General features: G+C 38.3%; 3 protein-coding genes across 4 annotated transcripts; 2 read left to right on the top strand and 1 right to left on the bottom strand.

Moving 5' to 3' along the window:
- Nucleotides 1–362: 362 nt before the first annotated feature.
- On the top strand, nucleotides 363–2,052 carry RB195_008845 (uncharacterized protein; the record flags this gene model as incomplete). Its single annotated transcript, XM_064195543.1, has 5 exons — nucleotides 363–418; nucleotides 483–571; nucleotides 630–724; nucleotides 1,588–1,653; nucleotides 1,729–2,052. The coding sequence occupies 5 exons, from the start codon at nucleotides 363–365 to the stop codon at nucleotides 2,050–2,052; spliced, it is 630 nt and encodes a 209-aa protein (XP_064046688.1).
- Nucleotides 2,053–2,447: 395 nt separating this feature from the next.
- On the top strand, nucleotides 2,448–5,908 carry RB195_008844 (uncharacterized protein; the record flags this gene model as incomplete). The annotated part of the gene is made up of 9 exons (XM_064195542.1): nucleotides 2,448–2,508; nucleotides 3,221–3,405; nucleotides 3,469–3,577; nucleotides 3,941–4,064; nucleotides 4,541–4,703; nucleotides 4,892–5,066; nucleotides 5,385–5,469; nucleotides 5,679–5,782; nucleotides 5,850–5,908. The coding sequence occupies 9 exons, from the start codon at nucleotides 2,448–2,450 to the stop codon at nucleotides 5,906–5,908; spliced, it is 1,065 nt and encodes a 354-aa protein (XP_064046687.1).
- Nucleotides 5,909–7,956: 2,048 nt separating this feature from the next.
- Nucleotides 7,957–24,062, bottom strand: RB195_008843 (uncharacterized protein; the record flags this gene model as incomplete). 2 transcript variants are annotated; one of them, XM_064195540.1, is made up of 43 exons in its annotated part: nucleotides 7,957–8,144; nucleotides 8,418–8,583; nucleotides 8,659–8,895; nucleotides 8,949–9,053; nucleotides 9,161–9,267; nucleotides 9,350–9,455; nucleotides 9,710–9,811; nucleotides 9,901–10,017; nucleotides 10,072–10,216; nucleotides 10,282–10,355; nucleotides 10,796–10,876; nucleotides 11,370–11,450; nucleotides 11,834–12,028; nucleotides 12,085–12,192; nucleotides 12,256–12,370; nucleotides 12,452–12,495; nucleotides 12,724–12,845; nucleotides 13,041–13,110; nucleotides 13,300–13,359; nucleotides 13,441–13,518; nucleotides 17,566–17,766; nucleotides 17,832–18,143; nucleotides 18,288–18,362; nucleotides 18,468–18,654; nucleotides 18,800–18,881; nucleotides 19,542–19,643; nucleotides 19,741–19,816; nucleotides 19,926–20,027; nucleotides 20,095–20,206; nucleotides 20,267–20,406; nucleotides 20,875–21,025; nucleotides 21,157–21,237; nucleotides 21,438–21,502; nucleotides 21,565–21,621; nucleotides 21,687–21,794; nucleotides 21,869–21,919; nucleotides 21,974–22,081; nucleotides 22,237–22,337; nucleotides 22,726–22,813; nucleotides 23,046–23,087; nucleotides 23,161–23,241; nucleotides 23,341–23,416; nucleotides 23,977–24,062. In XM_064195540.1, the coding sequence occupies 43 exons, from the start codon at nucleotides 24,060–24,062 to the stop codon at nucleotides 7,957–7,959; spliced, it is 4,785 nt and encodes a 1,594-aa protein (XP_064046685.1). The 2 variants fall into 2 exon arrangements, with proteins under 2 accessions (XP_064046685.1, XP_064046686.1); XM_064195541.1 differs by having other exon boundaries at nucleotides 21,974–22,078.
- Between the last annotated feature and the right edge of the window lie 698 nt (nucleotides 24,063–24,760).

Raw genomic sequence — 24,760 nt, 5'->3', positions numbered from 1 at the left:
CTCCTTATACTATTGTAGTGGTGGTTTAGCTGTGATCGTTTCTGCCAACTAGGTCCTAGTTATCATAGTCTAGTTGACGCTTCCGAGCTTCTACGTAATTTTTCACTGTCACTGTTTAGCTAGATGTGTCATCCGCTTTCTCAATAGTGGATATGCTTGAATGTTTTCTTTTTTGTTGATTCCTCCATTGAAACTTATAATCAATATGTATAAAGTGGTGATTCGACGCAGATTTTATTAATGAGAGAATAACGGTTGGGAGTTCCGTGTTTTTCTTAGTAGCTGTAAATCTATTACTATTAAAAAAATACTCATTCGTTTTGAGTAGTCGCTATTCATGTTCAAAAAGGACCCAGCTGAAAATGAATGACTTATCAAATGAATTTAATGGAATTCAAATCCCACCAGAAACTCATCTGTAAGTGTCTATCGTTGTTTCGAAAGTGGTACCGAATTCAATCAAGCGGTCCTTCCTATTTCAGGCCAACGCTTGAGTTCTCGGAACAATATATCCCTTCAGTGCTACAGTCATGGCAAACGTGTGATACAAGACCTACATCCTACAGCAAAGGTTCCTTCCTAGGCGAATGTCGAAGACTATGGGTTAGCTAATGATATTTGGCTTTCAGCTGTGTCGTTATCGCCAAATGAAGGTGAAACATCATCGTCGACTTCGCCATCTCCTCGTTCTGAATACTATCGCTTGATGTACGCGTGTTTGCAGGTCGGTTACCTATTGGATATATTATAGATGTGTGTGAGTAGAGGTTGTTTTGCGTCCTCAGTGATTTCGGACACTAACTTGCACCTCGACGTAGTAATTGATCGATAGCACGGGGATCTCGATAATCTCTTCAAAGTTTTTTCTCTTTGTTTTTGATTGCTATTGGTCACTGCTATGAATACGATTACGAAGAACGCTAATAATCACTCGAAAATAAAAAAAAATCAAAAAGTTCAAAAATCCATTACCTGCAAACTTGAATCTTAGGTGTTCTCTCGCCGAAGCAAACGATAAAATCAAGGAGAAAAAGTTCTGCTGAGGCTACAAAATCCTATCCATGCGCCACTACACAAAACTTTCCTCTTAAAAAAACAACAAGGAGAAGAGCTCCAAGTTTATGCCTTTGTGCTATTGATGAATTATATCCACTAGAAGGGGCGGGCCAGTGCCTCCCTCCACCAAGGTCGTAGCACGCCGCGACGATACGACAACTGCGAGAAATAAGGAGGCTTCATCAGATCCGTGACTTAATGTTGCAGAGTTGTTCGTCTGAGAAAGTCCATTAGATTGCTTTTATGTTTACATTATTATGAATTTTCCCGTCAGAGCTACTACTGAAAAGGTTATAAAGGAGTGGACCATTTCCGTGCGTGGATTATTTTAAGACCAAAATGGTCATCTAGTGAAAGATATTGTGACAAGTGTCAGTCTTTGTCAAATCTCTTTGGAAACTGAGGCGTGAGATCATCTCACGCTCGCTCCTCTTAGGTCTCAAAACCTGTACTTTTTTTTGTGCTAGTTTCACATATATCAAGAATGTTTTCACTTGTTCAAAATCCCGCTCATCATCAGTCTTTTTGCAGGAGAAATTTGATTACGTTCAAGCTAGCACTGATCGATTGCGGGATCGCCTGTACCATGTAAAGAAGGTGTGTTAGAAGACGTTAGGTTGATGTTATGAGAATTCGGAAAATAAGTGAACTAATGATTTGAAATTTCTTTAGGAGGTGACGTATCTAAAGCGAATGAAACGCGTTCTAATTCGTCGGCTTGCTCGATACGGAGAATCGTATTCGTACGCTCCGCTTGAAATACCCGATAATGTAGATATCGAGGATCCGGTTGTTAAGAAGCGGAAAGAACGTAGGGAAAGAGAAAGAGAAAGAAAGGAAGCACAGAGAGCGGCTAGAAAAGCACAACAGACATCTGTTGATGAAAAGACTCATAACACGGAACAAACGTCTGTGAACAATCCAATACAACCTGGCACTGTTGATCATGATCACTCTACTACTGGTCAAGAACCATCTACTTCTCAGTCTTCTTGATTAGCTTATTTTGTCCATTTTCATATTTAGTTCTTACGATCTTCTAATTCTTGCTTTACTTTCAAAATTCCGGTAGTATTTTCAGGAACTCTCCTATTCTTTTCTGATCTATTGTACATTTTTTTTTTCGATTTTAGCTCTCTTTTCTGTCCTTTGTATTGCCGAGCCAGAGCAGCTCAACTTAATATACTCGCTTGCTAGTGGCCTCAATGTGGTGTCTTCAAAATGGCCTTATTTTGTTAAATGTTGCTCATTTTGTTAATAAATCTGTTGTTAACAACACTATGAAATGTTTTTTTTTTCTCATGAATGGTCTCATTACCAATACTCTTTTAAAGCTTTTTAGTATGTAAGGATTAAATTGTAAGATTTTTAGGATTAATATGCTCTAAGAAATGGCTTCAGTTCCATTGTGTGATTTAACTTCTCACGGGTACGTTGTTCAGCAATGGGTTGGTGAGTAGTATTTAAACCTTTACACGAAAAAGATATGGAGAAATGCAGAAATATGTATAGGTCTCATCGGAATAATCGAATGATTCATAGATACCGTCTCCTTTTGAGTGGTTAGAAAAATGCATAGCTTTTTCCATTCTTTTGTTATTGATCGACTAAGAAAAAGTCTGAATAAGCAAACTTGCGGATATTTCGGATTTGGTAGACAACGTTCTCGAGTTTTCTATTACTTAATAATCAAAGCCGACTGAATCTTGCAATTGATTATCTTATATTAAGATATTCTTTAGCTACGTGAAATGATGTCAGTTACAAATGAAATAAGAGCAGGATTTTTTAAAATCTAACCTGGTTGAAAATTTCATATATTTTATTGACCTTGTCTCTAATGTATTTACTATCTCACTTTAACGAATTTTTCATTTCGGAATAATTTGTTGCTAAAAGCTTAACTGCAATTATGAGTCGCCGTTAGGCACATTCAAGCGGGCTTAAAGGGCGCGAACACGACCAAGGTTCGGAGGGTGGCTAGCATCGCAGCAATACTGCGCTTTCTATTGTTTGTAGGTTTGGGAGGCACATCACCAGTGCGTGCTACCCGCCCCCGCAATTAGGCACATCGAATCAGCCCAATTGAACGCGTCCGGCGGTGTCTACATTATCAGAATGAACTCTGAAGTCTCTTGTAAAGTGTTATAAAACTTACTTTCAGCGCACTGCTTCGACGATTTTGGAGATGTGTTTCTTGGCAGATACAACGACTCGACACGAATGGCTATAAAAAGAATACCATTGGATGCATTTGATATCACCGTCGATATACGGACAGAGGATCCTGAGGCGAATACACGAACACTTGTGTATGCAAAATCGCCAGACAGAGGCCAACTGTTAAGGGTATCTATCTATTTTATTGGTAAAAAAAAGGAACCAAGAAAAGAAACAGAACTCTCATTCTAGGATGATATTCATATGATGAAGCTGCTTCGACACCCTCATATTGTGGATTTTCACGCGTGTTTTGTGGATGGAACATATCTGTTTTTAATTCTCGGAAGCTGTGCTTTTGGTATGAGTTCATAAACATCGCAACAAAAAGTAAACATCGACACAGAAAAACAACATAGGAAATGTTAGTGGAGGAGAATGCACGAAATTCTGCGAAATTCCGATCATGTGTTTCGATGTAAGCTCGGCAGCCCAAATCGGCTTTATTCCCAGTTATTTTTTCAACCATCACTACTGGTACTATTTTCCCAAGGCAAACTTTCGCGATTGTTTGCATTAGAATAAAAAACTTGGAAAAATAGTGTTATATATATATATATTTTGAGTGAGCAATGCAGTGGTCGAATTTTAAGCAAACCTGGCAAGATTAATCATAATAACAGTTGCATTTCTATAAGAAAGACTCCATTCCATTGATTTTAAGGTTCGGTTACGGATATAATGATGTCTTCGTATCAATGTGGTATACCTGAGAAAGCAATTGCAGTGATTCTTCGCCAGTTGCTGGACGCGCTTTCCTATCTTCATGCTCAACAAATTATTCACAGGTATCCCTTATCTGTGGGGACTTCTTAGGAGTTTTTTTTTCGCTAGCTAGACAGATTCATGTTACTCTTTATCGAGAGTAATTTATTTTTTTTTTCCTTTGTAGCTCACAGAACGAATTTATCATTATTGGTTGAAAATGCAGTAGTGGAATTTAATTTATTTATGTGAAGAGGAAACATTCTAACGAAACGAAAGTTATGTGGTTGGGTTGGGTTTCAGACTTAAAGTTTAGCAAAAATAGTAGTGTAATTTTTGTATCTGTCAAATAGGCCCTCAGGGTATGACTCAACATGTTCAATAACGATTATATCCGGACTTCTCTGTCTTTTTAAGTCTATTTCACTGCCCTATTTCACTGCCCCTTTGATATTTACGACTGTGGCTGTAAGAAGTATTACTGATCGATCACCTCTAGTTTCAATTTTGGTGGTAATAAAAGTACCGTTTCTCTTGTGAGTTGATTTTTTTCGTTAAGGTCCATTCGTGCAAGTCATATACTGATTGACTCACAAGGTGTAGTACGATTAACCGGGTTTCGTCTTGCACGAAAACTCGCCCACGGTGAAAAGTCTACGACAGATTTTGACAATCATCTTGAATCCTCGCTGCTGTGGTTAGCACCTGAAGTGCTCGGGCAGGTATGTGTATTATTTTGTTATTTGCTTTTGCGCTGCTTCATTTAGTGCACGCGAAAATTAGGAAAAAAAAATCAAAACTGGTCGATAAAGTTTGAGTGGGGTGTCGATCATGATAAAAGTGACATAAAACTATAACGAAAAATGAATAGCAACAAAGAGAAGTTCTAGTAAAATCCTTCGTTGTTTAGGACCTTAGTGGATATTCGAGCAAAGCTGACATCTATAGTGTTGGTGCAACATTGTGTGAAATGGCGAATGGATTTCCGCCATTCGGCGACATGAATCGACTAGAGATGCTTTACGAGAAGTCTAGAGGAACTACACCACGTCTTTTAGACTCGACGACGTTACCATCCTTTGAAGGTGCGAGCGCAGAGTTTTTGTAACGATTTTTGTTAAGCACTTTGATTAGGAATGGTTGACGATTGCGAATTTGCAAAGTAGAATGTCATATTTGAGATTCTTCTTGAATATTTGCACACTCATGCAATCGATTTTTTAAAAAAGTACACTCAAATGTTCAAGTGGACCTTTATATAGTATTTTCCATGGATGTTTGGATTTTCTTCCTTTTTCGGGCTAAGCTTGTATATCTGTGGGTATCATGAGGCTGTGAAGAAGGATATATCTCCCTTCTGTTTTTTTTTCTAGTTTTCTTGCAGAAAACGTATTCTATTTCAGAACCATCTGAACACACTAAGCGTACTTTCACCGAATCTTTTCACAACTTAACTGGAATGTGTTTAAAAGCAAATCCCGCCAATAGGTAGGCAGTTAGTTCTATGAATTTAGTCTGTTCATTTTATTTACTTTATGAGATGATAGTGTAGAGAAAGATAAATGATATAGAGAATTCCTTCTAGATTCTGACAACGAATATTTTCCTTATTCTTCTTTCACATCTTGAATTAGTTTAATTTTAAATTTAAGTAATTCAAGATACGAAAGATAGCAGATTAATTTTCGTAATTTTAGGCCGGATGCTAACGCTCTTCTTTCTCACCCATTTCTGAAGAAAACGAAGAAATCACTAATTGACTTCATGCCACTTGCTCAAAGATTAGAACAAGTAGAACGAGGTGAGTGATGAGAGCTTGATTAAATATATCATCCTTGTTCGACAACTTTTGATAGCCTTTTTTTCAGTATCGGGTAAAAGAGACGTAGTCGTGGAGAGGCACAATGTTCCTGAATGGGTATTCTGAATGTATGTATATATATGTGTGGAGCAAAACAGCTGCACCTTTTATATGTTTAATGAACTTCATCCGTTTTTCTACAAACTTCCCGATAATTAATCAATATTTTGCAAGACCCATGCATTCTCAAGGGTATGCCCATCACCATAAATCATCTAGTCAAGTTGTGTTAAGTACAATTGACTCCTCATAACTAAGTGTTTAGTGTCCATCTTCGACTGTCTTTGAATCTTAGCATGTTAAATACGTAATTTTGAATTTTAAATACGTAATTTTGATTGGTTTGCTTGAGCTGTAGTCAAGATTGGTATTGATCTTCTTTATTAACGATCAGCTAACGTTTCGACGTTATCACCTTTGTCAAAGCGTAGAAAAATCAAAGCCATCATTGATTTATCCTCTCAAGCGCCTCATCACTTTACAGAAAGCATTCAAACGACAGGCAAACTCAGAGGACAACACGTCGGCCAGTGCTTACCTCATTTGTTGAACCTGATAGCGTAACAGACCAACCACGTACCATGAGGGTTTTATGAATCATCAGGGTTTTTATTGCCGAATGCTGAAATGTTAGCTGTTCGTTAACAAAGAAAGTTCAGTATCAATTTTGGCTAAAGCTCGAGCAAATCAATAAAAAAAACTAAGTATTTAATGTCTGAAAATACACTGTTCTTATTATCGAAGCAGCTATGCCTTAATTTTATTACTCCATTGAGGAAATAATCACTACCTTATTTTCTTCGCTTTCTACAGTTATGAAGCGTATTACGGGATGGAATATTTCTACGTTGCTCGCAATTTCAACTTCCTTTGTTCACGTCTTGGAATCCTCATGATATTCCTATTGTGAAGTCAGCTATGGAAATTAGAATGTTATGATGATAGAAGTACAACTGATTTCTCATAACTAAATGCTTAGCGTCCGGAAATGCATGGATCCTGACTGGTTTACTTTTTAGGATTGCTTTGAGACAATAATCTTGATTGGGTTTGTCGCAAAACCACGATAAAGACCACAATAAATGGAGGACAAAAGCGTACACCTTGTGTCAATGTTGTGTTGAAAAGAAAAAGAACTATGTAAAGTTGTTTTATGAGATCAGCGACATCAAAATAAAAAAAAAAACAAGAAAACGTGAAAGAAATCACAGTTGTGCGAGAGCATATGCTCAGTGAGAATGATTCGATTAGTGGGGTCACGAGCGAGACGAGGCAGTCCGGTATCGCAAAGTCACGTAAAATCAATCTAAAAGGCGATGAGCCGGATCACCAAACAGGGGAAGGTGGGTGGTATCGATCGATCGTAGCGGAACTATAGTAAGGAACAATGTGTATGTGGGTGAGCTATGAACAATGGTCGAATCAACTACATCTAGCAATATATCAAGAGAAAAGTTTGTGTAAAAGAAAACGAGACTAACAACAGTACAAAAAACAAAAATTTGTACGCAAGATATGCGAATAGTATAATTCGTCACGACGTTACAAATTGAAAAAAATGACAAATCATTGAGGCAACTCATACAAAATGTTAAGTAGTTAAACGAACTGTAAAAACAAAACTCCTTGTGTATTCAAGATGAAATAAATATCTGAAAAGACGAAAAAAAAATCGTGGGTCGAGAGGACGAGATGAAACAATCACGTATACACAGCCCGCAACCATAGATCATTGAGTATCAATTACACGTTTCAACGACAACTGTTCTGGTCGTCTGAAAACGGCAACACGAGGGGAATTCTATAAGAGACACGAGACGTAGGAGGATCTATATAGATCTATACTAAACACAACTATAAAAACTTTGTAAAACCTGACAAATGAACATTACGCTCGAAACGTTCGTTGATAATCACAGTGAAGAGAACCATGAGAGGAGAAAAAAAAAATATGCACTAATACCAGCACAAGAACGTACAAAATATAGTGTGCACGCACCGGATGTTACTCAAATCAGCACCATCAAATCAACCAGGATCAGTCGTCAGCCAGGAAAACCGCCGGGATTGGACCATTATATAGATGAGAAGCGAGCCATAGAACGCCTTATTGATCAGTCATCATCGTCAGACAACGGCTCAAAAGTCATAGCACTGGCGATGGCCGCGTCGCTGGTCGCTGTGCGAAGCAGTTCAGCTAGGGGCGGTGCCAGTGACGGCGGTGGTGGAGCTGTCGACGATGGTGTTACAGCGAGCGGAAAGTCGAAATCGAGCGCAGAGAACATCCGTGAACCGCTGGATGCTGAAATGGGAACACGAATATCGATGAAATGAACACCGCTAGTTGAGAGCCAGTTCCAAATGTGAACTATTTAGATGAAATCATGTCTGCGTCCGCAAATCTGCGGCGCGGCAAAAAGTGGATGTTTTTGAATTGGGCTACGTCATATTCACAAAACCAAAGACTATGAAACACAAAAAAGAGAAGAAATATGTTAATCAATAAATAGAAAATAGTCAGAAATAAATGAAAACGTCAATCTCCACTTCACTTAAAACAATCCTATAAACTTACAAGTTGGCACGGATGGAGGAACTTCTGGGCGCACGACTGGACTTGTGGGAGCGCTGTCATCTGGCGATATCGGCTCATATGTAGGTGGACCTGATACGGTGGAAGAGGCAAGAAACTGAAGCGTTGGTGGTGGTGGAACTGCTGTTGACGAAGGCACATTAGTATCCTTAAATTGAAAAGAATATTAAGTTTACGACATCAATATGTTATTGATGGTTATTTATATCGTCATTAGGATCACCTGGAAGGAAGGAACTGATGTCAGCACACTTGTGGTGTTCGGCAACGCAGGAGATACCATTGGTTGCACTACTGCTGCTGGAACATCAGCTTTTGATACACACAACGCTGGCGAAGTCATTGGTTGAGGTGTTTTGCTGGCTTGGCTGGCAGGTGAACAGGCACTTAGTGACTGCTGGAAATGAGCGAAGACGTTGGAGGCCACCGAGGATGGTGCTGCTGATACCGACGGCGACATCTAGAAAAATAAGTAAATCGATCATACAAACAATCAATGAATAGCTGACATACATGTTGTCCGGACATTTGGGGTGAACCAGTAGCACCATGAGAAGTGTTTATGGCTAAAGCACCGTATGCTGATGCACCTCCCAAAATCGACCGTGCAGCCGGATTCTGAAGTCAAAGCGTACTTCTAACGCGTCAGTGAATAAGCAGCATGAGAGCATTTGGAGGATAGAAAATTTTCGGCCATTATCTCTCAAATCCAAGCCAAAACCTACAATAGATGGTCGTTGTATTCCCACAGCTCCCCCTAGAGGGCTAATAGGCCGTCTCTGATGAGGATGTCTTGCGACAGAAACTGATGGGATATTTAACATTTCCAAACCTAAACGGAATAAAACGAATGTATATATGAATAGCCCAGAGTTTTCATTTGAGAGACGTAAAAGTCAAAAAGAAGTGCGCACCGGATTTCCGTCGAATTTCCGGTGGAGCAACCGAGGAGTGCGCAGCCGCTGCAGCATGTGCTGCTTGCTGGGCAGCATGGCTATTTGTCAACTCCTCATGAACAACCTGAAATATAATAGATACAATCTCTGAAGAGCCCAGAAAATTATGAACAAAAGTCATACTAAGAAATTAATACCAACTTTTAACGTATAGGAACTAGAAAAAAAGAACAAGAAACTGTTACAATCCATGATAACCTTTGCGTTAGAATTTATCTGATTCTGACTAAACTTTGGCGCTCTCCGGCGAAAACACTTCTTTTGGGAAGGGAAAGGACAAGAAACATTCCCCAAGAAAGTTTCCAGCAATACACTCACTCTGTCAAGCATATTGTTGAATCGCTTGTTCTCGCCCCAATGTGAACCGTCCCTATCTTTATTCGCCGATGCACCCGGCCATGGAGAATGAGCACTGGTCGGCTGAAAATTCGAAAATCGAATGTGCCAGACGAATCACATGCTTCTTGCACAATTTTAAAAGACAAGCGATTAATCAAATGGTGACCGACCGGTTTCGAGTCAGCAGTCGGTTGTCGTATACCGATAAGATTCTTGTGCTGTTGCAATTGCAATTGGTGTAGTTGTTGTGCTTGCGCTTGTGCAGCCAATGACAATGGTGTGGATGGCTAGAAATAGAGGCATTTATCCCTCATTCCTCAACGCAAGTACAACTTACTCACCTGCACAGCTTTAGCTGCTTGCTGCTGCGAATGCGTGAAGTCTTTCACGGCACCTTTACTCACTGATCCAGAACCGCCTACGATCACACCGCTTGTATTGCCGCTGTTCAACAGCATTCGTTGTTGCCGCATCAGAAGTTCACGACTGGAATAAGTAGAATTTCGTATGAAGGCAAGCTGTTAAGTTTAAAAGCCAGACATCCGACTAACTTCTCGCGGAGATTATCCAGCTTCTTCTGGAATGTCAGGCGTGAGTGTTCAACAACTCTCATATTATCCTGCGCCTGCAACATTATGACATTATGAGAACAACTGGTTTAAGGAACTTTAGATCCTAGTTTTGATCCGAAAACGTAGGGAAATTCAAGAAATAAGTAATAAGACCGAAAAAAGCTCTTCAATTTTACTAGAGAGCAGCTATAGCATCGATATATAAATCATCCATTAAAAGACAAAAGATAGATATTAAAATAAATTAAAACTAGGATTATTTAAGGAAAAAAACTATCCAAAAAAAACGAGAATTTAACTAGTTCAATAAAATAGAATGAAATTGTAGAGGGTTACAACCGGGATCCATAACTTTATATGGATAAATAATCCCTCGTCACTTTTTTGTTTCTAGTTTATTTCCTCCTAAAACAATTGCCAACACTATTTCACCTCTCCCACAACGCTCTCCTGTACAAAGAATTGAAGATCACGTTAAAGATAATAGACATACCTCCTTCAGTTCTTGTTTTGCCTGATAGTCCTGTACAGTTGAGTTTATCCGAAACGCTGACGTAATCATCTGCTCCGCTTGCTGAAACGGTAACAACTTACGAGAGGACAAATTCACATAAGCAGATAAAAGATAAAGGATAAAGTTTCTGGCGTTAATCAATAAGCTTGGAATGCGCCCCACGTTCACTTCAATTCTGAATCGTTTGAGGTTTGCGAACGTGTAACTGGCCCCGTACAATGACTTGCGGTGGCTGGCCGATGTGTCAAGTCAGTGTTTTTATCTGTCCCAGACAAGTCTGATACCAATTTATCGACCCCGGAGGGATGAAAGGCGTATTCGAACCTCCGATCGATCGTGCAGGAAGCGGAACCTCTAACCGCTACACCACATCCGCCCTACATAAGCAGATAGTGATGGATATAGGATTATGTAAATGCTACCCATCACAATAAGTCGGAAATATTTGTACAAATGCAACCAGACAAAGCGTTAGCGCTATAGAAAGATGGTAACCATACTCTTGCAACTTGAGCACAAAAACTTATGTTTTCTAGTAAAAGATGATACATACCATTTTCTTCTTCTGATACGTTCGCTCTTCCTCCTCAAGCCGTCGTACCTGCTTCTCCATGCCACGGATGTCTTCATCAATCTAGAGAATATGTCATAATTACACCCAAAACCTTCACCCGACGATGCCCAGAGGATCCAGAATTCAATTTCCGCTAGGAATTAGGTGAGTTTAGCAACATGGTAGTTACTTTCCTACTATTGAAGAGTTCTTGAAAAAAATCGAGATTTTTTTCCAAAAATGCAAAAGAAATTAAATTAAATTTGTAAAATGTAGAAGAAATGAGGAAGAATCTTTAAGGAGAGAAAAAAGGAAAAAGGGAAGGAAATCTATTTGTCAGAAGCTTAGAAACTTTTAAATTCTTCAAAGTCTTATAAAAAAACTATATCGATTTCAAGTGATCGAGGTTGTTAGCACTTTGACTAGAAGATCGAATGGAGAACGTACACAAAAACCACACATACCTTCTCAATCTCTTCTCTTAGTCGCTGTTCGTCGTCCATTGGCATGGATGCGTCATGCGTTCTCAAAACCATTGGTGATGCTGATAACGACATCGATGCCACAGCAGCAGCTGATCCGCTGCCCGCATTCAATGCATCAAGTTGATTTTGCAGTTGTGTCCTTTGCAGACGATGATTTTGAGCCATTGTTTGCAACTAAAATAGGGCACTTCGTGAATCAACAGCTGACAAAACTTAGTGATTCAACTTACACTTGAGCATTTAGCCGACTGGCTACTGTATTCCAAGAGAAGCTGTTGTCGTTGCTGCTGTGTTAATGAGGCCGTCTGGAGCGAATGATTGATCTCTCCAACTCTATGCTGAAGGATAAAAACTGTTAAACTTGTGAACTATTAGAAAAAAAAAAGAAAACTGGCACAAACCGCCATCGCTATTGTATTCTTATCGATATTGGCCGCAGTGATGTCATGATGCTTGATTTGTTCCTGCAACTGCTTCTTTGCGGCGTCGATTTGACGTTGTTTCTCTTGTTGCAGTCTAAATATAAAACACCTTTAAATAGCAATATAGAAATCTCAGGTACGGTAGTTCTGGAACCAATCGCAAATCAAATCTAACCTTTCTTGACGCTGTTGTTCCAACTGCTTCGCTTGAATTTGGCTCTAAATACGAACAACACTGATAGATGACAACAAAACAAAATTTTGCTTTGAAAACAACAAAAAATCCAATTTTTAAACGCAGAACACCCCATGAATCACTTAATTAAGAGAATACGGAATCCCGTGCATCAGCAGTATCCGAAAATATTTATAATAGAATATAGAATTGCTATTTTTTTGGAATTATTTGTATTTTACGCCGAAAATACGTTACGTAGAGCTGCTTACCAGCATAGCAGCATGTTGTTGCCTCATTTGAAGATTTGCTGTCTGTTGTTTTCGGTGTTGAAGGATCAGTTCAATCACACAACGGGTAGCCACGTCTACAGTCGGATGAATACGATTTAAATCTGAAGATGAAGCATGGAGAAAATCCTTCCCAAATCCGTGCATTTCAAGCGTCCAAAGAACTTTGTTATTTAACTCGTCAAACAGTGCAAATCGCTCATCTTCGTAGCACACTCGAAGCACTTTATAGTTTACTATTTTCTTTCTTTTGTTATTAGTCATCGAAATGTGAAAAATCTATACATCTGCACACTTACCTGCTTCAGAGAACTGTGAGTACGTCATATACAATTGCTCGACAGAAGGTTGCTGGACAAATTGGTGGAACTGAATGTAATTCAATGAACAAATTAAAAACAAAATGAAAGCGCACAAAATTTGTTTCTTTTGGCTTCCCAAACTTTCAAAAACATGTTCATACCAAAAGTCGTGATGGACTGATTAATAAAATTTTTCGTAGGAATAATTGTAAACTAACAACAAAAAACATTGTAAATAAGGGAAACTATCAATAACCTGCTGGAAGTTTCGCTGTTGTTGCTGTTGATACTGTTCCAAGATCGCTCTTGCACGATTCTAAATTTTCAAGGAACTCTTTGAAACAGTCCTTCCAGAAAAATAATAATGACGATAATAAATTAGCAGAAGAATCAATACCTCATCTGCTCCTGCAAACAGTTGATGAAGCTGCATCAGCGTGTTTTGATCGAAACCGGCGAGCATCGCTTGAGTTGTCTGTAATGTAATGAAATAGCAAATACAAATCAGAATAGTAGCAAGCAGAAAAGTGTACTTTGTCATAAGACAGTTTTTACCGTAATAACAATTTATGAAATACCATACGGCATGTTTGTTTTGCCCGATTTAGAGTGACGAAAAAGCGTGCCACACATGCACCTGTCCCTGTTTTCCACCAAGTGGAAAGCGGAAGTATTAAAACTAATATTACTGGTTGTCGACAGTTGCGAATGAATTAAAGGATTATGGATAACAAAAAGAAAAAAAAAAACAGGAACAGCTATATTTCAAGTAAGAAATAAATCAACACATCGAACAAATAAACGGATAACCAGATTTTTTTTTTGAAAGCTCCAAATAAAGAAAAATAAGCGTGATGAAATTGTCCACGCGCTGCTACTTGCTGCATTTCAATGGAGTGTATACGGTATGTGAACATCATGAAACTGGATCATTTTGATTTGCAAATCATTGCCAAAAAATTACTTACTTTACTACTTACTTTAATTACTGTATTCCTGTCAATGTTACTTTCTTTCGATCATGGATATGTGGGATCGGAATTTGGTATTAAACAGAAGTCACAACTAGGCAAAAAGGCAAACAACAACAAAAAAGGATCATGTGATTCTCTTCCACTGGTACATTTTCCAGTTAAAAGCAGAAACTACTCCTATAAAATGTGTATCACCTGCAAAATTAAAAAAAGGGAACTCTTATGGAAAAACAAACAATTTTAGGTGAAACAATCAAAACTCCACCTGAGGATTCCAAACATATCCTACATTTCTTAGTTTTATAAAACGTTAGTTTCTGTTTCTAAGCTACCCGACATTGCAAATGCTCGTTAAAAAATAAAGTGAAATAAAATAAAGTAACTGTAAGAATCCAATGGTTGGGGATTTAATAAAATGTACGTAAAAGCTTGCAGAAAATACGGAATTGATATTCCACAAGAAGAAGAGGTGTGACCACAAGAAAAATTAACCATAACGATAAAGAGAGAAAGGTGAATTTAGAGAAAAAAAAATCAACCAATTTCCACTTTTCTTGTTCGGGAACAGCTTCAGAAATCAGCAGCAATTAAATTACAAGTTAGCAGTAACTGTAGCAGGAAGTTTCTAGCATCTGAGCTACAAAAAAAACGTTCTCAAAACGATAATTATAGCAATTAATACAAATAATTAATATATGAATTAGGTTAATAACAAAAAAATTCTCTTCTACACACTTTCATTGGTCAACTTCGTTGGAAAACACAACCGAGGACAATTTGCAGAACAGCAAAAACAACAGTTCCCCTGCCCTTTTGTTTTCTATTTTTCACCTGAGTCATATGTAGTAGCTGCAGCCTAACAAAGTTAGACACTTCCTCACGAATCACTTGATTAGCACATCTTTTGAATGAATCAATTAGTTTCTTGAGTTCCTTTTCCCTTCGCATCTCCATGAATTCGTGTTCCTTCTCGACGCTGTCATGATGCCGCCGCGACATCGCGGTCGAATAATTTGTGTAGAATAACAGACTTCAGGTAGATGGGACTTGAGGGGAGATCGGAAATTCGGGCGATTCGTAATCTTTCCGCTTAATCGATAAAAATTTAGAACGAAAAAGTTTCGATGATTGCGAGTCACTCCATGAAGCAGTCAGTGAAATCGTGATCTCAGAAATACAATCCGTTCATGATATGAGAATATTTAAAAGGGGCCTCGCAATCGGATTTTGGTCCAGAAAGAGCAAGTGGGCTGCATCAAAAAGAAGTAAGGTGGTAACCATAGCGAACACCAATGGGAGTGTTTGAAACTGCAAAGGAAAATTCGTCGCTCTCTACACTAGCTCAAACATCCTTTTTTTTACAGGAACCTGATATCGACAAGTAGAATACGAAGAAAAAATGTCTTCTTTTGAGCTGAAAGAATTAAAAGCTGTCAAAGTATCTCATACCTATCAAAAATTTCTAACATTTTTTCGCGGAGCAATATAAGCGATTGACAAAATGAAATCAAATGAAACGAGTACTTATATGAACTGTCCCTGATATTAAATACTGAATCTATGCGCAAACGTACTTTCGGCTGTTAACCAATCAAGCGATTAAGCGATATTCGCAAAAAATGGCAACCTCGAACAATAGTAACAATAATAACTCATTCCATCCTATTACCACCCGTATAGAAATAGAAAAACGGTCTTTGAATTCTAGACTGTTTAATGAAATGAATTTTGTATCGATAGAAATGATCAATGTGAAAGTGAATGAAATTGTTAGTTAACAGTCAAAAGGGCAACGAGAGAAATATTCGCCTACTCTGATAGTAGCAGCCGCCCTGAGCTAAATCTTATCCTTGAGTTAATCTGTTTTAGCAAGAAAGAAGAACGAATACAGCCATAATTCTCCCATTTGAGTACCACCAATTTAAGATTTTTGACTATTTTTGCATTTCTGAAGCCAAAACTTCAATATTAAAATAATAATCCATCGAAGCTAACAGTTCATCGTAAATAAATGAAAATCACTTTACTGCTAAAGAAAGTCTTAGGAACAAACTGCAAAAAAAAGCAGAGTATAAATGAAACATTATCGCCAGTGAAAGACTGGAACAGTATCAGAATAAAAAGTACTTTCAAAAGAGACGAACGCCTGTCGCTAGTAACTAAACAGATTCGGGAATGTCGTCGCTCACAATAAAACAGACGAAAACTAGATATATATATAGTTCGCAAGCAGTATAAACACGCGCTTTAATTCACTCTATGCACTTCTAAATACTGCGCTTTAATGCACAACGCATAATTATTGAGGGAGTACAGAAAATATGGCTAGACGATGAAAATAAAGTAGTTGGTAATCTTCCATGGCAGTTCAACTGCATAAATTTCACAGCGATTAACGCAAAAAAGTCAATCAAGAAAAAGAACACGACTTTATCTTTTATGAACACATTCAGTAAGGCTACAAGTGAGTAGCTGAACATTTTCAGAAAAAAAAGAACCAAAAAACGAAAAAAAGATGTGCACTTGGTTTTTGTGCTATATTCTCTATAGGAAAAAACCACATATTAAATAACTACAAAAGAATACCGTATTCATATAGCCAAGCATAACTATTATAAAGATTGATGCTATTTCTGTAACAAAGAAGAGTTAAGAAAACGTGGCAGTACAAAACGTGTACCATAAAAAGTAATGCGCCCTCATAAGCCCCTGGTCTTCATGTGTGGAAAGACAAAATTTATCGCTTCGCAACGGACTCTCGAGGAGGTTATAGCTTTCGGATTGATTGTTTGAGACTTTTCTAGTGGTGGTACTCAAAAATCTGTCTCAAAAATGGGACCACCAAAACTAATGCCCTGTAATATTCATGCAGAATTGGGACGAAAAGACTAAGAATTAAGGAAAGCGAATAACAAATAACATGGATAACATCAATAGAAGGAAATCGTCCAAGAAAAGATTGTTAAGGACAACTCCATTATACATAACGAGTCAGCATGTTATTTAGTGTTACCTTGTTTTCCCTTACCGTGAAAAACACTTGACTAACCACTTCATTGGGGTCACTGATGAAAATCACCAAAGAGGTCACACTAAACGTCTAGTTCCTGGCCACAAAAACCGTTCTACTATGAGTAATTTAGAAAAAAAGACATGATTAAATGGACGCCGTTGGAAACACGTGACATAGGGCTTACTAAAACATTCGAATACATTATTGTGGCGCGTCCCTTTTTTTTCACGATTTTCATGCACTTTTGACGTAACCTTGAGTGCAGCATCCCTGACTGTATATAGTCAGAATAATTTGATTTCAAAAAAACAAAAAAGGGTTACTGGATAATTTGATTTTCTGAGGAGAATCACCCAGAAAAAAGGCGTATAATTTCAAGATATTGTAATGGAAAAGGAAATTGATATATTCGAGGCAACAGCGACGGTATAAAAAAAAGAAGCAATAGATCATCGTGTATCGACACAAAATGTAATGGTAAGGAACCCAAGTCGGAAAAAAGTATAAAGCAGATGAATCTGAAGATTCTACTTACTGTAGGCTGTGGTGTACTCGACGCCGATGCTGCCACAGCTGCAGCTGCTGCAGCAGCAAGCTGTGAGCCAGTTTGTTGTTGTTCAATAATGGAAACAGATGGAGGACGGAAAGGAGTCCCGGCAGTTATTGATCCTTTAACGAGACCAGAAGCGGTTGTTGGTTGCTCAATAACAGATAGCGATTCTTCCTTCGGCTTTACCTGGATGTTGTGGCATCAATTATACTTCATGGGTAATTTAAAATTGATAACGCTAAAAAACTCACTTCTGCAGGAGAAGCGCGCAATGCAGCGGCAGTAGACGTTGTGGGCACCTCGGTTATATCCAGATCACCATCACCATCAGGCAAAGTTACAACAGAAACATCAGGAACATCTTGAGTGTCCTCCTCCATCGGCATTTCATCTTCATGTCTTTCCTTATCATCCTCTTCAAAGTCTTCCTCATCTTCTTCTTCCTTTTTAGTGAGAGATTCGTACTGCATTCGGCAATCATCAGCGCTCCTTCCATTCATCTGTTCCGAAATGCTGCACCAATTTTGGCCTAGCTGAGCAACGAGATTTTGTAGGCGGGAAATCTGAAAAGACAGACTTTGATAGGAAGAACAATTCATCACACCAACATTCATCGGAAAAACAACTGAAAAATTTTGTTATTTCGACACAATTAAAAAAGAATCAATTTTTAAAAGCAAAGAAAAATGTAAATACACATGTTTTACCTCCGCAGTTTGCCAAGTCTGATGAATCTCAAGTTCGAATTTCGCCATTTCTTCATCAAGTTCTCCAGCAAACAGCTAAATCACATGCTTGGAGCGCAAATTTCCAACCACATAACAATGAAGAACGGATCTCTCTAGAAACCCTCGAGAGCCAAAAAAACGAATGTATTGAAAAAATACCAGGTCAAGCTTCTTAGATATCCGTTTAAAACAGGGACCACAGCATTTAACAATCTCTCGCGGTATGGACATATGGGCCAGCATGAAAGCACGTTGACGATCGTCCATTTGACGCCATTTGGCTGGCATCGCTTTTGTTGCTTTCACTTTTCGCTTCCCCGAAGCACATACTTTAACCATGCAGCGTCTATAATATCAACTCATCATTAAGTTCGGAGTTGAGTTCCAAGATGTGCAAAACATCTTGGAAGAATAAAAAGGCTACCACTCTAAAGTTATATAAGATATGATCGAATAAAAATGCCAATCATACGTTTGAATATCAATCTCACCCGCTATTTCGGATTTTCAAAACTTCGTCCTTGCATTTCGTACAAATCTTACAGTCAGCACCTTGTTTCTTCGCATCAATACCTGCAGTACAGATGTATAGGCGATGAGAGAACCAAGAATAACGGCTATACAGCTATAGCAAACATTTAGATTATATGAGTTGTATGAACAGATAAAAAAAAAACCCAATACCATCAAGTATTTATATGGAGGAGAACAAACGTGTCAATCTATCATTCCTGACGTAACCTTTGTTCATGGTTGCTAAAGTGCAATTTGTTACAGTCGCGTATAATTACAGTACCTAAGAACAGCGTTAACGGAATAAATGAGTTCTGCACAAAAAGTGTGATTTCTGTAGCCGTACATTTTGTCGTTAACAGAAATCGATGCACAACCAGGTCTTAGGCAACATATCATACGGAAGAATTATGAACTAATTATACCAATTGATTGCATGGAACCGTGAATTATTTCTGGGAAGAATATGTGTGATTGCGACAAGCGCAATCAGCACGACACTACCGCGAGAGTTGTAGTAGTGAAGAAACGCCTCTGCATTCCATCAGTTAGCCTTTCAGCATTATTTTGCATTATTTTTTCTTATGACAACTCAACAATCTCTACACAGAACAAAATCCTTCGACTACGTCTTTTTTCTTTTTACAGTAGCAAAAAAGTTGTGTACATTGACTTTCCACTGTGATATAGACCATGCAGCAATACGTGAATTATACTCACCATACATCTCATAATTAGACCGTGTAAGAATACGTCCGGGATTTGTTGTTGGATCAATCCGCAGCTGACACATCACACATTTGCTGTCTTGAGATGTACTCGCTTAATTTGGACATATTTGCGCATTCAAAAGGGAAAGAAACTGTTTGACGTTTAGTTCTTCAAAAAAAATTAATTAAAGCAATGCTTTAAAGCGTACACTGTGCTTCCGTTACAGCATCCTGTGGAACCAGTTGGTACATTGCAAGTTCTTCCGGCGTAGGCATAATCGGCGGCTAAATTCGCTAATAATTAGATTAGGGCTAGGATTACAATACTAGTTTTTTTTTAAAGAAACGTTGTGGAAAACTAACAGTACTCATAAGTAATATGAAGAAAACCGACCTTGTAGGTCTTCGCAAGTTTTCGTTTACGTTTGGGTATCAAACTCTTGAAATTTTCCCTTTTCTTACACAAGTAATAGTACAAGACGCAATCCTTCACAGTCTGGAAAAGCAATAGTTGGGCAAAAAAGGCAATAATCCCTAGAAAACGGTTAATTGCGCTTAATTACCTTATTCTCGAGGAACATAGCAATATTTGCATAGTTTTTTCCAACAGCAGCTAACCTCTCACGAAACAAGTTCTTTTCTTCGTCGGACCACGATGCAAGGAACGTTTCTATCCTAAAAAAGAAAACCATCGCATATTCGAAAATGCAATAGAGAAAGAAAATGAAGACCTACCAATTTTTGTTCGCTTGGGCAGCATCTTTGATAACTGCATGCTTGTTGTCGAAAAGCCTAGGTCTAATGTTTGATTCATGAATGAGTAGAGGAGGAATGGCAGCCGCATTTCTCATTTTGAATTCCTCATCCACTTGGGCCTTAAAAGTTGGAAATTGAGTAAATATGACGTTGTTTTGTACGCTGATTACTAAATGTAAAGGAAGGCGCACAGAAATTGTAAAGTTAGTTGCAAAACATTCAACTTTCCTCAAATAAGTGAGCGTGAAATCAGAAGCACGCTAGAAACATAAATAAAGAGCGAGTCACATGACGATATGATGGTGTTACGATAAAAGAACAAGCAGTAGTCGAAGTTTTTTCCAAGACATTAATCATGGAATGCAAATGAAAACACAAATTTTCAGTGATCTTCTTTCAACTAGAGCGAAAAAAACGTAACTCAAAAAAGTTTCCAAAAATATAACAAGACGATGTCCAAGCAATCTTTGATGTGTGCATGTGTGTTTTTCAGATTCTTGCAGCGACAGCAGCTAACATTTTTCAGCTATTGAGTGGTCCTAGTTGATGAACGTCTATGTAAACATTCTCAAAACCCACGACCCTACCTTCTCGCCACTACCCGCTGCGTCATCAGAGGGATCCTGTCCACGAAGGCTGATGCGATCATTTCGACAGGAGCGTTCTTTTTCTTCTCGTGTCCTTTTCATCTCCGGAAAAGCCCTTTCAAAAATCTCACGATTGCGCAAATCTCGAGCGCTAAACGGCATACATTCCGAAAATCGATGAAGAAAGTAAATAGGGCAAGGGAACTACTTTAACGAAAATTCAATTACGCATGAAAACGCAACAATTAATGATAGAAGTTTCTTGAAACAACTAAAACAAACATTTTCTTCGGACTGTGCTCCCAACGTTCTGTTTTCCGAAGAAAATCCCTCATGCATGAGCTATAGAACTCGTCGTTGTACCTGGAATAAGAAGGAATACGTGAGAAAAAAAAAAGCTCTCTTAGCAAACTTTATAGGCAATATCTGCATGTTACAGCTATAACGTCAAAGAAAAAAATTTGCAAAAGAGAATTAACAAAGGAGAACAAAATTAATTTGATTCTTGAATATGCAAAAAAAAGAACAACTATTTTGACGTGTATAGGACAAGATATCCATACTTGTAGCAGGCCACTTTTACTCGATGTCGGAACTCAACCATCTGCCGGAGTTTCGGTCCAAACGTCTGCAGCAAATCAAGTATGACAACGTGACTGCGAATAAGAATAAGAATTGAGAAATGTATACCTTTTGCTTCTTCAGCAAATCGCTCATTCCGGGTGCATCGTAAGGTTCAAAGAACAGCTAAAATAGGGATAGAAAAATGAGTGCACAAAGTATTCAAAAAGCAACTGAAATTTGGAACTAACAGCTTCTTGTGCAGGTCTTTTTTGAGCTAGTCGTGACTTTCCAAGCGATCTCTTTTTATTTTCGGCAATTATTCGTTGCCAAAGGGGAATGTTTTCCCGCTCATCAGTCTATAATCATAAATATGGGTGAAAGTACGGTATAAAGACAGGAACAAATCAAGACAAAACATATGAAAGTTAACCTCGCCATTCGGCACATCTTTGACTTCTTGCTCCGACTCTTTTTTGATGTTCTGGAAAATCAACGTTAACAAATTCATCCCAAATTGCTATCCACGACAATATACCTTAAGGCGTTCTCTTCGTTTTGTTAGCGTTTCCACTTGTTGATCGGCTTGTTTCCTATCCTTTTCTATTGCTTCAAGGCGGTCAGATGTTGCTTTCTTTTCAGCCTGCTAGAATATAACTCAAGTCGGAGGTTTCACAAAGCTGCGCAAAACCTTACACAAGTGGAGATGTTAATGGACATAAACAGAATCTTCGAACAATAATTAGTTGTAAATAATAACTTCTATAGAATCTGAATAATTTAATGATATGCAACAAGTACCTCTTCTGTCTCCTTATCAGACAACGTTGTGCTTCCCGGAGATGGATCGATCTTCATCCCAGCAAAACTCCCGCTTGCGTCCACATCAAGGTGATTTTCGTCTAAAAATAGGACATTACCCACAGAGTCATAAGGGGTTTAGTTTTGAGAATATAAATCTCTAACATGTGTGTCTGATTAAAATCTTGTTATAAAAATAACTGAATAATAGTCAAGCGTTCGCAATTTCTTTTCCATTAATAAGAAAGGTCATAGGACCTAATATCGAACTACCTTTCAAAACACAAACCAAACCAAAACCAAAACCGAGCAAAGCAAAAAGTTATTTATTCAGGAAAAACACTGCAATGCCATTGATAATAACAAGCAAAGGTTAGGCAAGGTTGACCTGACAACAATGAGGTCAACTTGTAAGGGTGAAACGTGTATTGAGGAAAAGGACATACAAAGTTTACATAGCCGAAATAGTGCTAATAAAATCCTCTATACCTCTGCTAGTTCCTTGTTGATGGCTTATATGTGGCGGGAAAAAATTCGACATTAGAGACGGACGTCGATGAGGATCATCACGAACAGGCTGAATGCGGCTGATTTCATAATAGTAACAGTACGAGCAAAATTATTTTGTAGGATTAGGCCTGACAGCGGATCAAAGAAAAAAGTTAGTAGAACTAGAAAGTGGAAACACATAAAAAAAAAACTTTGTTTACTACTGAAAATTCATTACAACGGAAACTGGTTCTAGAAGATAGGTTTCTTCGAACCTCTCAATAAAAAAAAGTAATTTGATGAAGAAAGTAAACAAAAACCTGATTCGATTGCTCAGTAGCGCTATCCTGATGTTGGTCCACCTAAAACGAAAGGTCGGATATAACCGTGAGGATTTTATAAGCATCACTTGTAGGCTAATTGCGGAGAACATACCTGACGAGTTATGCCTTGCTGCAATAGAGAAATTGAAGGGGAATGTTGTTGAGCGGCTAGCTGAGCTGCATGTACTGACTGCTAAAATACTTCTCGAGCACGTAAAACGTTAAGAAATAAAAAAAACATGCAGTTTTATCTGTCTTTCTTTTTTTTTTAATATACATCAGTGTAACTTACTTGACCAAGGGATGCAATGTATTGGCTAGCGGGTTGCTGTGAATGGGATGTTTGAGCGGCTATTTGGGCGAAAGCTCTTAAACAAATAAAATTTCTATAAATAGTAAATATTTAGAGGGGATCAAGGAAAAGGTTTTTGAAAAATGAGTAACATCAACCATTTCCACTCCCCCATCTTAAGCAAAAGAAAAAGCGAAAAGTTTGGCGATAGCGTATGACCAATGGAAACGATAAAAGACTATGCGGATGTACTATACGATTGTATAAATCACTTCAACTAAAATTTGAAATCTGCACCATCTGAAATGGGAAGCTGTTATGGCTTTTTTGGGTGACGTTACGGAAAGCTGTGCAAAATATCGATCAGTTGTTTTTGCAAATCTCAACAATGTTAGAACTGAAGATACAACAACGTTATATTCCAAAAGAAAAAAATGCGCTCGGGCTTTTATGGAGGAGAAAAAAATCGCTTTGAAAAAGTGAGGTAATCAATAGCAACGATTGCAAAAAAGAGCAACAAGGAGTGATGGAAACCAGATAAAGTTGTCGTTATTCGTTCACACTGCGAGAAATTATGTTGGTATGAAGGTACTTCGTTAAAACATATAAAGGACTTCGAATAATTAAAAAGTTCACCTGAAAAAGTCAAGACCTTGCTGAGACTGCGGTGCCGCGGACTCTTGGGCAATCGCCTGAGAGCTTCCACCGGCGGTGGGGAACATTTTGAAGAGTCGACGGTGAGCGAGAATCCGTTATTTTGAAATGTTGTTGAATGAAGGGTATTTAGTCGAAAATAGGAAAATTTATTTTAATTTTTTACCACAGCGGACACGAGATTGCGCAAATACATAATATTGATGGTTTGGGAAGAGAAGACGTTATCGTAGTAGTTCTATTAAAAGAATGTCTACTACTCTGTATTCGAGAAAAACAGCACTTAAGAAGTGTAAGGGAAATCGATAAAATGGAAGATCAAACATCGGCAGCAGTGTTATTTCCGGAAAATGTCGAAAATAATTGGATACATAACGTGATACCCAACAACAATAGCAAAAAACATCACTTGCAGCGCCGTATCAGGGATAGATGCGTATAAATCACTTTGTAGTTATGTATCCGCATTAAAATAGCAATATTTTGACCAAATATTGTCAGCGGGCAGCGGCAAGAGCTCTATTTCAACGCGCGCGGGGTCGCCATGGGTCGACGTTATTCAGATCGGAGCACGAAAACCGAAGGTCTCTGAAGTGTTGTTGACGGAATGTTTACGAATCCGGACCTATTCTTCGGGTCGTAGATGCTTTACAATGTCTATGCTATAGTGTAAGATAGCTCTGTAGTTTTAAAGTTCTGGAATTATTTCGGTTTGCGCAAGAAACTTCGAAACTCCCAACCACCGCCTTCAGGTTACTCGATCTTC

The sequence above is a fragment of the Necator americanus genome, chromosome III (assembly GCF_031761385.1).
Source record: "Necator americanus strain Aroian chromosome III, whole genome shotgun sequence".
Taxonomy (NCBI): Eukaryota; Metazoa; Nematoda; class Chromadorea; order Rhabditida; family Ancylostomatidae; genus Necator; species Necator americanus.
Note: the sequence above shows the minus strand (reverse complement) of the source record. Positions and strands in the feature narration are given on the sequence as shown.